Source organism: Lineus longissimus, chromosome 1 (assembly GCF_910592395.1).
Source record: "Lineus longissimus chromosome 1, tnLinLong1.2, whole genome shotgun sequence".
Classification (NCBI taxonomy): Eukaryota; Metazoa; Nemertea; class Pilidiophora; order Heteronemertea; family Lineidae; genus Lineus; species Lineus longissimus.
Genome location: NC_088308.1, coordinates 8,802,709 through 8,818,609, shown reverse-complemented (window position 1 = coordinate 8,818,609; position 15,901 = coordinate 8,802,709). Strand labels below are relative to the sequence as shown.

General features: G+C 40.6%; 1 protein-coding gene across 4 annotated transcripts; it reads right to left on the bottom strand.

Moving 5' to 3' along the window:
• Window positions 1–5: 5 nt before the first annotated feature.
• Window positions 6–12,187, bottom strand: LOC135487869 (prostaglandin E2 receptor EP4 subtype-like). 4 transcript variants are annotated; one of them, XM_064772028.1, is made up of 6 exons: window positions 11,964–12,187; window positions 9,068–9,138; window positions 7,873–8,822; window positions 3,254–3,673; window positions 2,357–2,576; window positions 6–778 (listed from the first exon to the last, which is right to left on the bottom strand). In XM_064772028.1, the coding sequence occupies exons 3-6, from the start codon at window positions 8,347–8,349 to the stop codon at window positions 669–671; spliced, it is 1,227 nt and encodes a 408-aa protein (XP_064628098.1). In that variant the 5' UTR covers window positions 8,350–8,822; window positions 9,068–9,138; window positions 11,964–12,187; the 3' UTR covers window positions 6–668. The 4 variants fall into 4 exon arrangements, with proteins under 4 accessions (XP_064628098.1, XP_064628109.1, XP_064628128.1 ...); XM_064772039.1 differs by having other exon boundaries at window positions 3,254–3,652; XM_064772058.1 differs by having other exon boundaries at window positions 3,254–3,652; window positions 8,459–8,822.
• Between the last annotated feature and the right edge of the window lie 3,714 nt (window positions 12,188–15,901).

The window sequence follows — 15,901 nt, the reverse complement described above, 5'->3', positions numbered from 1 at the left end:
TTTCCATTAGTGTCCTTGTTTGCAGTTACAAGTACTGAGAAAAATAGCATCTTTTTGTAACCTTTTCAATTGTGATTCAGTTTGTATATAATTCATTAAAATGATGTGCTTTTTTATTTGTGAGTTTGGTCTCCTTTTGTCGAAGTCAAACGTGTCATCGCACTGGTCATCAATGGACGAGTCTCTTGTAGGTAGACCCATTTGGATGTATCTTTGCACTACATTACGCAGTGACATCATGACAGTTCCATATGTGACCCGTTCCAGCAAAACCAGTCGCATGTCACTCTAAGCTTGGCAGGTTGAGAAGGACTGTTTGTTCATTTCACTATTGTCTGCCTTTTGTGAAATCTGACGACATCAATTTCTTCTGTATCTCTGGTGTCATCTAGGCTCATCTTATGTGCAACATGCGACTGGTTTTGCTAGAACAGGTCACATATGCATCTCCAGTCATCTTAACACGACCTGCACAAAGTGTACTTTCATTCATAATTTACAAGGATCAAGCCTGAATGTACACGTAACATCGAAGTTCTTCATTGTTATCATCATCATCATCATCATCCTCGCCGTCATCGTTATTATCATCATATCCCTTGGCCTAATGGTCCTGGGGGCAACCTGGCAGTTGAGAACTAATCCTGACTGAAATTAATTTTTAGCATTCATTTCACCACAACTCTGTTGCCCTGATACACAGCTTTTAACTCTTCTTCAAGATCTTTGAACGGTGAGATGTGTATGTCCATGGCAAGGCTCGTACGAAATGTAGATTCTGAAAACAAACATAGGAATGATTAAAGGAATTTCCCTTGCTCTAAATATCAAGCAACATGCTATAAGATTATCGAACAACATGCTGTAAGATTTCATCTCTTTCCGATTACCTGTTGTTTCCCTTACCTTTATCAAACAACATGCTGTTGGATTTCATAATTCAAATTACCTATTTTCTCACTTGCCCTTATCAAACAACATGCCGTTGGATTTCATAATTCAAATTAACTGTTTTTTCGCTTGCCCTTATCAAACAACATGCTGTTGGATTTCATAATTCAAGTTACCTGTTTTTTCGCTTGCCCTTATCAAACAACATGCCGTTGGATTTCATAATTCAAATTAACTGTTTTTTCGCTTGCCCTTATCAAACAACATGTTGGATTTCATAATTCAAGTTATCTGTTTTTTCGCTTGCCCTTATCAAACAACATGCTGTTGGATTTCATAATTCAAGTTACCTGTTTTTTCGCTTGCCCTTATCAAACAACATGCCGTTGGATTTCATAATTCAAATTAACTGTTTTTTCGCTTGCCCTTATCAAACAACATGTTGGATTTCATAATTCAAGTTACCTGTTTTTTCGCTTGCCCTTATCAAACAACATGCTGTTGGATTTCATAATTCAAATTACCTGTTTTTTCGCTTGCCCTTATCAAACATCAAGCTGTTCGATTTCATAATTCAAATTACCTGTTTTTCGCTTGCACTTATCAAACAACATGTTGTTGGATTTCATAATTCAAGTTACCTGTTTTTTCGCTTGCCCTTTATGATATCAAACAACAAGCTGTTCGATTTCATAATTCAAATTACCTGTTTTTTCGCTTGCCATTATCAAACAACATGTTGTTGGATTTCATAATTCAAGTAACCTGTTTTTTTCGCTTGCCCTTATCAAACAACAAGCTGTTCGATTTCATAATTCAAATTACCTATTTTTTCGCTTGCCCTTATCAAACACCATGCTGTTGGATTTCATAATTCAAATTACCTGTTTTTTCGCTTGCCCTTATCAAACAACATGCTGTTGAATTTCATAATTCAAATTACCTGTTTTTTCACTTGCCCTTATCAAACAACAAGCTGTTCGATTTCATAATTCAAATTAACTGTTTTTTCGCTTGCACTTATCAAACAACATGCTGTTGGATTTCATAATTCAAATTAACTGTTATTTCGCTTGCCCTTATCAAACAGAATGCTGTTGGGTTTCATAATTCAAATTAACTGTTTTTCGCTAGCCCTTATCAAACAACATACTGTTGGATTTCATAATTCAAATTACCTGTTTTTTTGCTTGCCCTTTCAAACTACACGCTGTAAGATTTCATGGTTTTCTAATTAACTCTTGTTTCCCTTACCTTTATCAAACAACCTACTGTAAGATTTCATGTCTCTTTAACAACCCATCGTTTTCCTTTCAAGCTACAGTCTTGCCATAAAGTGTTTACATACACCGATGTATAGCTACCAGTTGTTTCTCTAATAATACACTTAACAAGTAACATGCTACATATCATCAATACATGTATAAGATCGCATGTCTGGCTAATTACCCGTTGTTTCCCTTACCCTCGAGCTCCATCTCCTCTCTGAACCGGCCCCGTCTCCTCCACCGGCACAGCCAGCAGCACATGGTCTTGAAGCAACTGACCACCCTCTGTCTGTATTGCTGTTTGATTAAGATGTAGATATAAGGGTCAAGGACGAAGTTCATACCAACAAGAAAGGAGCCGTAGTAGTCAAGAGACTTTGACGTCTTGATGCCGGACGCGTTGATGACAATTATTAACTGAAAGAGAAGTTCATGTTACAGAAATATATCATGCCACGAAACGATTCAAACAGGCATAGCCAGAGAGGGGGATGTCTCCCCAAGAAGTCACCAAATAATGTGTTTTGAACATGATTTTAGCATGAGGATTTCAAGCAGTGTAATTTCGCCTTCCAGAGAGCATTTTATAGGTCTAACTACAGCAGAAAGTGTCCGTGGAACAGAAGATTCTATGATTAAAAAAGCAGAGGTTGTTGGTTTCAATAGTCATGCGCTTTAATTCTTTGTCAGATAGTAGGCTACTAAGAATGACAGAAGAACTGAAGGACACAGGCTTCCTGTTACACCGATACGGAGTACAAGCATTTCCACCTTTAATGAGTTGCTAATGTGGTCATTCGGGGTCGTCATCAGAATTGTCCTACACTTAAAGGATGAGTGTGTTTAGATACTGCCGGACCTAAAATGATATATGTAGTTTGCAGAGTTCCCGAACAGACGGTACTGCTGATTTACACCTGAGGGTGTTCATAGACAATTTATTGAATGCCTGTGTATATTTCCTGATTTGTCCAAGAACGACAAATGCAATGTAAACAGAATCTTTGAACGGCCCGGCATTATCTCGAGACACTACTCCCTTAAATCACTTCGAAGTCGAACATCTTCTTGGCGCTTTCAATGGTTGTACGTACCATAAATGGCGTCCAGCAAACCAAACATACTAATGATAAGATAACGAGGATCTTTGCAAATGAACGCTCAGCCTTGAGCTGTTTCGAGTCCCTTCGTCCGCCAGCCTTGGCGCCCTGTAAGATGACATCAGGCGTCATTTTCTTCTGGCGGACCTGCATTCGGAACAAGTAGATGACAGTGACGCAGTTGGCCACCACGATGATCAGGCTGAGGACCAGGCCCGAGACTGCCTTGGCGTAAGAATAGATGACGTCGAAACTGTCCCAGGACTGCCAGCTTGATTCGCACTGGAGTTCCGTGTGCGAGGGCGAGGGGCTGGCGAAGGTGAGGGACGATAGAGCTATGGTGAAGAGGCCAAAGAATACCAGGGCCGCTTGGATGAACCTTGGCGTCATGGTCTGGAAAGACAGGAAGGTGGTCTATTTTTAGGGATGTCTGCCTGCTCTACCTCGGAGCTGACTGAAAACAACACCACTGTTTATGGCAGTGTCGAAAACCACATTCCACCCAAGAGCCTTTCTACATACCAAGGACCCTTTTTTGGATGTTTGATTATGAAGTGATATTTATAGTTTTCACATAGTGGTGAAATAAGAGTCAACTAAACATTTTTCAAAGAGAATTTTTCGGTCTTCTAAAGAAAATGTGGACCAACCTCGAATGCAAATGGATATCTTATATCATTCATTTAGGTCATTATACTGGAAGATATTACCAAAATTATGACCAATGCCCAACGCTGAAATGACTATCATTCAAGTGGGTATTAAATTTCTTTAATAAAAAAAAAACTTGGCAAAATGTCAGAAACAAAATGTGTTTTTAAAGTCTATTTCTGCCTTTTTTAAAGTTATAAAAATTCCATATAAATTTCTTAGAATTTCGATTAAATTTAGCTTCCCGGTTTGTGGAATGTGGTCCGCTTGTGGAATGCGGTTGTAGACACTGCCACGGTGGACAACATGAAAAGGAAGTTTTTACTAGTTTTTACTAATGATAGTTCTTGTTAATTGTCTATTTATGCCTTTTTTAAAGGTATAAAAATTCCATAAAATTTCTTAGAAAACAAATTTCGATTAAATTTAGCTTCCCGGTTTGTGGAATGTGGTTGTAGACACTGCCACGGTGGACAACACGAAAATGAAGTTTTTACTAGTTTTTACTAATGATAGTTCTTGTTAATTGTTAATTAGATGTGTTTAAAGTGAAGAAAATGTTGAAGTTTCGGTCCAACTGGCTTACTTATGTGGTTTTGTGGCGCCATTTATTACCCGTCGTGGTGAAAAAACTCGACTGGACTGGTCGAGGTTCCCTGGACGACATCGGAATTAACATCGCAATAGCGAGATGATTCAGCCAGACAACCAAGAAAACTAATTGGAACTGTGACCACGGACCTCTAGAAGTCTGACGAACTACATGTACATTCATTGTAACAATTTGATGGGGCCACTGCCATCATGGTGTTCCGTGACAAGATGTGATAAAGAGTCGAGTCCGACCGGTCCGTGGTGATGATTTATCTGGTTTGGTTATCGTCTTCTCCGTAACGATTGTCGGAGGAATCGATCAATCTGATGAAGATTACTAGAATCAGAGACCGGGAATCGGAGATCCTAAGGAATGATGAAGAACCAAGAGATAGGGGAGAGCGGGGTAATAGCGGAAAGAACGTCTTCAGTGGCCATATTTCTCGGTTGCTACAGGTTAAGAGTGAGCAGGGCCACTCGTGAGTGATGCATGCGCATGTTACCACCCTGCAGGAGCGCCCATGTATAACATTTAGAAAGTATTTACCTGAACGCAAAGAAAATGTCACGGACTGTTCTTACTCAATCCCGGACATTTTCGGCATTCTTTTTGTCACCACAGTAAAAAATCGGATGCCTAATGTCCTGAAAACTGTATCAGTCATGGATAAACTAATACAGGTGCAAAATTATGGTATTTATATTGTTAATTGTTAATAATACGAGTAATTTAACCAGTAATCGGAATGTTTCTTTATCCACCCGATATATTAAATCAATGTACGTGTACATTTATGTACTTGATAATAGGCAAGGGCATAATTGTTAGGTACGTTCAGATGCAATGGTGATCACATAATAATGGGTGGTCATTTCCGACATGCAAGGTGACTTGGTAAGCAGGTTCGTGCAATGACACTGAATAAGAACGTCGGAAATTAAATCCGCCGCATACATTATATTCTCAAAGCAATCGACATAGGCGTTGTCTCGTATACGTGATTGGGAAGTTGTCCGCGGAGAAGGAATGGCCATGAGAATTTCTCTCCTCGCCCCTAATGACCGCGAGAATTGACCGGAACAGTAAATGCGGTTGCCAAACACCCTAAAAAGATAAATGGCTCTGCTAATTGCCAGTGGTCGTTCTATTCATCTCAGCCGCAAAGAAATTAATGACGGGAAACGAACCACCACAGCGGGAACCTAAGAATTTTGTACGTAAACATGCGCCGATATACTATAGTATATGCATTATTTGCGGACATTGGTTTTGTCCATAAACATGCGCCGATATGCAATATTCAAAGACATTGATTTTTTTCATAAACATGCGCTGATATGCATTATTTACAGACACAGAAAGTCTACTGAATGCATAATTTTGTCCATTTACACATGCGCTGATATGCGCTATTTGTGGTTCACCTTTTGTTGACATTCGTTTGCAACCTTATATAGCCATTAGATTTAATGAAATCTGGTTCAGGAAATCTCCTGCCGGTGCATCTCTTCGATCATCATTTATGTCTGGGGGAGCTGTTCCCGTATTCGTTATCTTCGCTGCATCCTTCCCTTAACGACGCCAGTGCCCAGGCACCAATGAGAGACAGTTTCCTGCACCCATCTAGGAAATGCACTTGTTGTAACCATAAAAGGGGTGGGCGGTCGATTATCGGGTGGCCCTAAAAAACTAGTCGGAGCAGTAACTGGAGCAATAAGATATAACTTTGCATCCATATTTATGGTTGGTAATGGAAAACGACAGCTTAGTAACGTGTGTGAGGGGAGGAGGATACGACTGACTCTGGATTTTCGAAGATTGGGAACTGAGACACCCACGGGAAAGTATACGTGTGTGCAGCTGGATGAGCAAACATTGAAAAAGAAGTTAAAGCGGGGACCACTTGGGCATGACATACGGTTGGTGAATAGGATATTACAACAATGAACTGCAACAAACAATGCACTAGGATGGGGTTTTACCTTAGGCCAATGTAAGATTTACAAGTCATGTCCATAACACTGGCGAAAATCATTATCAGAGATCAGCATCAGATGGATACTACAGGTTGCGGCGCATGGTGTCAAGCAGAAGTATCATCCTCCTGGCCAGCAAGCTCAATCCCACGCCCAAGTTGTCCCTTTAAAGCGATCAAGGTGCCTCAGGACTGTCGTCACGAGTCACGTGACGAGCTGAGCTGAAGCCTGACAAAGGGTATAGCATGACCGCAACAGCCTTTGTACTTGGACGCAGGCAGCTTTCTAAGAGAGACATCTCTCTAGGGTATTGGCTATGACGCTTTCATCTTCCGGACAGAGTGACCAAATTGGGCTATCGGATTATAAAGCCAACTCTTTAGCAACCTCTTGGCGTGCATTTCCAGGTGTGAGAAGGCGTAAGCTTATATACCGCACTGATTTTTAAATCAGGTTGCCCTAGATTTTAAAGAACTGTTGCATTATATTCTCCGATTTCTTGATACTTAGTTGATTCTGATATATTTCAAAGAGATATTGCAGTGTAGTAAGGACTACATCAGTGAATTAGGTGAATGATCATTTAAACAAACCCTGCGGCGCCATCTTTCGCATGAATAATATCTAGAACAAGCCCTGCGGTGACAGCGTTCGTGCGAAGACGAATAATATCTTAAACGATATCTACGGCGACATGGTTCGCGCAATAACAGCGACATGGATCGCGCAATGACTGAATGATATCTGAAACAAGCTCTTCGTTGACAGAGATTCGTGTGATGACGACAATATCTTAGTCGAGCTCTACGGCAACATTGTTCGCGCAATGACTGAATTATATTTTAAAAAGCTCTGTGCTGACTGGGTACGTGCGATGACAAATACAATCTGAAACGAGCTCTACGGCGACATTGTTCGCACAATTACTGAATGATAAACAACCTCTACGGCAAGATGGTTCGCGCAACGACCGAATAATATATGAAACAAGCTCAACGGCGACACGGTTCGCGCAATGACTAAATAATATCTAAAACAAGCCCTACGGCGACGGAGTTCGTGCGCAGAAGAATAATATCTTAAACTAGCTCTACGGCGACATGGTTCGCGCAATTACTGAATGATATATGAAACAAGCTCTTCGGTGACAGGGGTTCGTGCTATGAGGAATAATATCTTAACGGGCTCTATACGGCGATATTGTTCGCGCAATGACTGAATGCCATTCATAAATAGCCCTGCGGCGAATTATTTCGATAACTAAGTAATGTCTTGAACAAGCCCTACGACTTCTTCACGATGAATGAATGATATCTTGAAACAGGTACCGTGATGGCTGAATAAAAATCCATTATGAGAATAAGGATAATGCAACTAAGTGTGCAACTTACCCGTGTGTACTTGAACGGCATGGACATGGCGAAGCATCTCTCCACGGCCATGCATGTAGCCAAACACTGCGAGAAGTATCCCATAAGAAGATTGGTAAACACCTTGAAGTGACAGTACAGTCTCATGTCAATTGCGCTTTTGGCCGAGAGCCCGATGACGGAAATGATGGCGCTGATCGCGATTGCGCAGAGGTCGGTCCACGCGAGGCATCGCAGCAGCGTCAACGGGATGGATCCGTCAGATCTTCGCGAGGAGAGGATGACAACTGCACATATATTCCCGACGAGGCCAAAGCCATAGAATACGAGAATCAATAGATATTTGAGGTACATGTACTTTGACCCCCTTCCTGCACGTCCTATTCCCAGGCTGGAATCAGGGTCATCAGTCACGTTAAACGCGTTAAAAATCGCGGAATCGTTGGAAAAAATCGTAGAATCGTTCGAGAAAATCGTGGAATCATTTGAAAAGTTCATTTCCAGTTAATTGAAGTACATTGTAAGAACAGTGGAATTAAAAAGAAACGGCCACACCCTTTCTATTGATACATGTCAATAAATTAGACACCAGTTTAAACTGTCTTACCAACGTATAGCCTTTATCAGAGAGAAACGAACAAATGCCAACCTGTGCCGGTGTCTGCCATTAATGGTACATTGTGGCTCACATCATAAACAACCGATTGGCTCTTGACGGACTGACAATACGCTTGCATTTATACTGGCCAGGTTAAGATGATTATTCTATGTATAGCTTTAATTTCGTCCTTGGCCGGCTTTTTTATTGTTGACAGGAGGATTGAACAGTAACATCAGTTTCGATATAGCACCAAGCTCGTCTTTAGGGACCCTGCGAAATATAGTCCGCCGTCGAATGTATAAACAAGGTCGCAAGGTTTGGATGTCATGTCATCAACTGCCTCATTGACCCCAAAACCTCCATCAGTGACCTATAAAATAATAAAGATAAACAAGTTAGTATTAAGTAGGACAAGTTCATTTAAAATAACAATTTCTTAGGCTGGTTACTCTAAGAAGATATACGTGTACTTTGTCACTACATGTTTATATCATCCCATTATCAAGGCCGGGCAAATCGGCGGATTAAGGGATGAGTAACTGTGGGGGAGTTTTATTGATAGACGGACGCCGTCGTTGGGGACCTTTGGCCAACAATGTAACAAATAACGCCTACCAGCAGATTATCAGTGGAATTCACACAAAGCGGCAGACTAAGTTGGAAATGTAGAGTATCTAAGCCGCAGTCTGAAAATTAAATAGTTAAAATAAATATTAAATTGTTTACTAACTCTGTTACAGATTGTGCATGTATATTGCACCGACTGTGAAATTAGTTGGTTTAACTATCAAAATACTAATCAATCCTTAACCATTTTCATGGTAGTTTTTACTACTTTTTTTAGGTGTAGCACCTGATTAATGGTCATTTTTTAATAATTTTACAGTTGGTGCAATAAGAACTGCCTATTAGTTGTACATGTACAAATAAATGTTGTGAGTGCATGGGGACGTGCTGACGTTGAGGGTGTGGAGTCACGTGCCGACGACGCAAGAAGTTTCGAGCCATCCCGGAAAAATTGGCAATTTCGGCCATGATGTGCTTAATTGCACAACGTATATTTGAAAAAAGACTTTGGTTGTCCCCCTTGACCCCCCCCCCTGTGACAACAAGGAATAAGTCATCTTGACCACCAAGAGTTAGGTAACCCCTCATTGAAAGGAAATATACGACTATGAGGTACATGAAGATTAATAACTATCGTAATTGGGGATGGCAGAATGGTATGTGGTGGTATCTGAACTAGTTTAAGCCTACTCTACATTCCCGTCATCACCAGTTTCCGGATACAAAAAACACCTGCCGATTGAGAAATTCAAGAGATTTTCATGGGAGATAGATCTCCCCATAAACTTCTCTGACCCGTCTACCAAGTTTCGCTTTTACTCAATATTGTTTTGCTGATGAAATATTGTTCATGTCCCGGCTCCACGTAGGGTTGGCCATAGGCACCAGCATTTACTCCTTCAAAATCGTGTGATGGCCAATTTCATGGGTGAAACTAAGATATTCCATTTCTAATGGCTTCACCTTAATTTTGCTACAGCCTCGATATAGGTATCCAAAGTGTGCATTATCAGTGTCGCGCTTTAAATTAGTATGACACCGGTTGGGCCGCCGGAGATTGACACGATTCAAATGGCGCTCCCTTTATCGCTCAATTTCCACCAGCCGAAACGTATTCCGGTGAGTGTGTTGTCAATTTCCGGCGCCCATAACCGGTGTCTTACATGTACGTTGTAATGTACTTAGAATCACCAGACTGATTATATATGTGGGTGGGCTTAAAACGAAATCTATTTATCGGCGATTCAATTCAATTCAATATCAAATAGGCCCACTTTCTAATTTTAGTTAGATGTAGGCATTGATATCATATATCATTGTGTGTATATATGGACTTTTCCTTCGGTGAGAAAATCAAAAATGCAAGTCGAAAAATGCAATTCTTGAAAAAAAAAGTTTTCGCCAAAATCGAGCGCGAATGTCAATTATGATAACCGGACAGTGGTCTTAATTCCGTTTTCGTTATTTATTCAGTTAGCAGTTATATCATTGGTCAAACATTGGCATTAGTTTCTCAGGTAAATAATTGATTGCCCAGGCTAGACTAATGAAAATGACGTCATTGTCCATTTATAGACATGTGATTGGACAAAATCCTGTTTTTTGTCGTTGTAAAAAGGGATCGTTACCTAAATCAACTTACACGTAACTAAATCCTTTACCAGCATTCGCCACATATTAATCGTACAAGGATACTAAAAAATATAACGTTCACGTACATGTACGACATTATAAAAGACAGTTAAATTATCTGACGAAAGTATGATTTAGGCCTCATGCGTTTTGGATAACATTGCTTGGAAACCGCAACAATCCAGACCATTATATGATGTCTCATCTACGACTGAATCAGACGTACATTGTCATCTTGTCTGAGTTTCAAGATATTAGCAAGAGCAACAATCTAGTAGCCTAGATCTAAAGTTAATTTTTTTTGTTTAACCCAAATGTTTCAATCAAAGGCGCCTGTTAAAAGACGATTTTGTTATAGGGTCTTATCTTGACGAATCCGTCACTATATTGTTGTAAATTTCTCCGGAATTGCATTTTTTGTCTTGCATTCTTGTTTTTCTCATGACAAAATAAAGAGTATAGGTAAACACTTGAAATGTTTTCTCCACTAATATATGATATCAATATCTAAACAGGTGTACAACTATAAATAAAGTGTTGAGAATTGCGTCTTATCGTGGCGTGTTTTTAAATTTCGGAAGGTTTTTAAAGCCGTCTCGATACATACACTGGGAAAGAACCTGATACCCCTGGTGGTGATCAGGAAAACTATTACACATGTTGGCGTTGGAAAATTGCCACAGAAACATCCTAGAAATGGTGTTTGGCTCACGAATATCATATCGAAAAGTCAAAAGGCCTGTTTTAGCGACAAACTTGGTTTTAAAACATACATGTATTGATATTTCGATCATTAAAAGGGTCAATATTTTGAAATACAAAACGTGGATAGTATAGTATATGTAGTAATGGCGAAAACAATCAGTTACACCGATTTACATTAAGACAGCCTCATTAAACCATGAAATCGACACAAAGGCCAATCTGGGACATAGACGTCGCGTTATGAGGACAGAATATTTCCCTTATGGATCGTTGTGATTAGTTAATAATCTAATAATTTAACATCTCCGAGCAATACAACAATAGTTTTTGTTGGCGTGTTTGTGATCATCAGCAGACTGTTTCATAACTAATGAAAAGGAATACGAATGAAAATAAACAAATAATGGCAGAAACGAAATATCCGTATGGGCACCATCCACTTTGGAGAGTTTTCGTCCATGTTGGCGGACTTCCGGATCGGCGCAACACAGTCGCTCACCTAACACATTGAGTGACATTGACCATGTGCATATTTCTAGAATCTCCAAAAAACGCTCTTGTATAGATGGAATCCATGAAACAAGAGAGGATATATGCGTATACTTACGGGTCGAGATGATGACGGAAGACTTTTCAGTATTTCTCGCCAAATTCAAGAAAGTTACCTGCAGGCAATCCAAAACCGATATCTTAAAATACTATCCGTCACTGAGCGGGACTGTGAAAATGACTCGAAAGTTAGCTTCCTTTTCCAGATTCTAGGTTTAGCCAGAAAGTCACCAGCTAGGTATGTTAGAATTGATGGCCAACATCACATATTCTGACGCTGGTCCTTCCCCGGCGATACTTAGTAAAATTCCAGGTGGAACATTCCGCGCTCAAAGACTCAGAAGAGTCCTCTGAATGAACGTCGCTGGCGCCGCTTACCACCGCCTGGGTCCAACATCTCGGGATGTTGAAAATAGACCTACATCAAATCAAATTAAATCAAGAGACCTCACCAATGCTCTCGAATAAATTGATATCAGCTGCTTGTTATGTGATATGCTTGAATGGATTTTAACTTCAAGAACCATTTTGATGGCATAGTATATATAATGGTTGGCAGCTTTTCAAATCTTTCACGGTAAAGTCGTGATACTGCTTTAGGGCATGAGATCTGTTGGTCTTTCATACAGAAATGGCTTCCAGGAGAAAGACCGTGAATTCTCCAACAGTATAACTGAAAAATCATTAGATAACAATAAACAATGTAATATAGAACGGGATTACAGCCATATTCAAAACTGCCACAATAGCAGGTACATCTGGCCAGGTAAATCCCACGCCCAAGTTGTTCCTGTCAGGGTGTCGCGTGTATGAACTGGTTCATGACTTGGTGACATGATATGACTTCGTTATTCGTTGGGTTGCGGAACCTGTCTAGTCCACTCTCCGACGAAGATTTTATCATTAGCCTTATCAGCAGTGTATGACCGGCCAAATGTAACCTCTTCGTGTTGTACATAAAAGAAGTCCACGTTAACGCACCTCTGCTCTTTCCTCATTACGATGCCACATCGGTCTCCATCGCAAGCGAAATCAGCTCACCATGAAAACTATTGCTTTCCTTATCTTGTGGCATGTGGCGAGCATTTTATTACGATAACAGAACCCAAAATATCCTGTTCCATTTAACTATACTTTAAATCAAAGATTACTCTTCTTCAGTTTGCTATGTACGCACACTTTATCTTGAATCGACATTTTTGTCGAATGAACCGGAGGACTCATTAGAGAGGTTAAGAGGTCGAAGTCATAACGTTAACGCTGACGCAATTTTTCGTTAGGTGTTTTATAAGAAAAGTGCATTTAGTTTCAATCAGCGCCAGTCAGCTACGCACACTTTTGAATTGACATTTTGGTCGGGTGCATGGCCCATTTGAAACGCCCTGACTCCCGCGGTTGCATTACTCATAAGAAGGGTTTTTGAGCCGTTGAAAAATTTCAAAGGTTTTAGCCAACACAAATATGCACACCGTAGGGGTTTTCCAGAGAAGTGAAAAACCCTTTGAGTTTTTTCAGAAAAAGGTTTTTCATTTTGTCAAAAACCTCCATTGGACGCATATCTGTGTTGACCGAAAAGCGTTTAGAGGTTTTCGTGAGATTAAAAAACCTTTATTTCTAATAGCGCACAAGCAATTATGACTATGGAAACGAAAGCTTACAGATTCGTTTACCTATACAGACTGTTCAAATGAATGATTTCTTCGTTCCTGGCAAAGTCTGTTCGCTTTTCGTCCTAATCGATCGTTAAGTTTACACATCAACAGATTCTGGGACAAGTCTGATAAGGACCATAAATTATGAGAAAAGTAATTCATTACGTTTTCATGGAGAGCAGATTTCGGTTACGATGGAAACCATCTTTTTTGCGATGGAAACCTTCATTTTTGGCTTCTGCCTCACAGGCGCATGAAGATTCAGAATTAGTCAGTAAATCAACTATACATGTACACGTATTCATCATTTACCTTCAATTGCTTTGATACCGACTGATGCGCGGTAAGGACATTGTATCGTACGAAGTTCGTTTTAAAAGCCTCGGGGTCAATCTGACCAGAAACTAATGAGCGCTACTGGACAGGACATGGAAAAAAATCATATGCTCTTGCAACGGATCTTTCCGATTGCATGCGAATTGTCCTGAAAGGCAGGTGTGAATGTAAAATTAGTCCCTCCTTGAGAATTAGTCATACTCTCTTGCGATTCTCAAGGACCACATAGGCAGGAGCCATGAGGTTGAGTAAGTTTCGCGACGGCGCCGATTAGGTGTTCTATTCGCGCTTCTAGAGAATAGACTTCCGGGGCAGTCCATTGCGTCATCCTATTGGATCTCCTTATGTGGCCCGTCCAATGCGTCCGGAGTGTAGTAGAGAACGACAGTTTTCGCAACCAAGGCACGGAAGTTACAGTACAATGATTAGGGTTAATTGGACCATTACCGGAACTCCATGGATCTTAATTCCTTGCCACACAACAGTAAGAAAGCAAATTTCCCCTTAAACTAATTGTCCCTGCCTCATCGACGGATTTTTATGTTCATGGGTAGTGAAACCAACGGCCTCGGCCTGGTATCGAACAGATTTGGAAACTGGAAGCCCTTTACCAGAACGTATCAAAATGTACATGTATTAATTCAATGTCACACGAGCGCAAGTAACGGCTGATTGATATGCCCGTGTACATATATTCATAACTGAATGGGAGATGTTTCCAAGTGGCAGCATCCACGAATGGAAGATTTTACTGAATGCTGCCTAACGAGCGTCTGCAGTGGCGGATCCACAAATATGAAAAGAGGGGTGGGGCGCAGCGCCACCAATACATCACTGCAAGGTACGATCTTTAAAACGAGGTGGGGTTTGGGGCCCTCCCCCATAAAATCTGGAAGATTCAAATGCCAAATTAAATACGATGTATGAGTTTCCTGCTCGAATAAGAATACTGAAATACTACTAGGGAAAAGTAGCCATTGGCCAATACAAGGTTTGGTGGAAATACCCATAGTTTCATAGTCTGGTGACAATTTGTCCGTAATTTGGACATTAAAGTATGACATCGGTCATTATTTGTCATGTTCCCCGTGATTCAGCACAAGTTGAGGTCATTACTTGTTTTGACTGATGTCATATTGACATCCTTTTTTTGGTGATGTCAATTTCTTCTCTAAGACAGCAATGCGAAATGTGTATACATGTACATGTAACATGTTCTGGTGATAGAAATTTCCGAGACGAACAAGCCCTACCCCGATGGTAGGAATATATAGACTGAGTTTATTATGGCTAATTACCCACTACAGTAACTGGGACAGGATTGGCAGCCAACGACTAATGAGAGTAACGGTAGCCAGCATCCTGACGGGCAGAAGTTATCAATAATGCTGCTCATCAGGGATTTCCTCTTGTCATGCTTAGGGGTCGTCTTTTCCGCTCGATTCTAGATTTAGCAGAAATGATGGGATATAACTGCACCCTCTATCAGATGTTAAATTAGACCTTCAGTACTTTTCAAGCATTCCGGAAATAGATCATTATATCGCCCGGCGATCCGCTACGCTGTTCTTCCCTTTTGGGGACGAAGTATACAAACCTAAAACTGACAATAGGGGGACCTACTGTTTTTAGAATTGGTTTGCTCGACCTTGGAGGATGAATGATGATGATGATGATGATGATGATGATGGAATGAATGATATGGATGATGCTGATGATGCTGATGAGGATGAGAAGGACAAATGTGAGGGGGATGAGGATGAACTGGAAGCTGGAAGAAGCTATAGAAGAAGAAGCAGCTGGAATATAGGAAGCCAAGCAAGAAGCTGAAAGAAGGAGCTGGAAGAAGCTGGAAGAAAAAGCTGGAAGAAATAGCTGGAAGAAGCAGCTGGTATAAGAAGCCAAGACGCTGGAAAAAGTAGCTGGAAGAAGAAACTGGAAAAAGCAGCTGCTGGAAGAAGAAGCTGGAAGAAGGAGAAGCTGGAAATAGAAGCAGCTGGAAGAAGAA

Excerpts from the sequence above, each read along its gene's own strand:
- LOC135487869 (XM_064772028.1), bottom strand. The coding sequence starts at position 8,349 with ATGAACTTTTCAAATGATTCCACGATTTTCTCGAACGATTCTACGATT. Across the intron at positions 3,674-7,872 it reads TGCCGTTCAAGTACACACGG|ACCACCTTCCTGTCTTTCCA; the intron begins GTAAGTTGCACA and ends CCCTAAAAATAG. Across the intron at positions 2,577-3,253 it reads TTTGCTGGACGCCATTTATG|TTAATAATTGTCATCAACGC; the intron begins GTACGTACAACC and ends CTTCTCTTTCAG.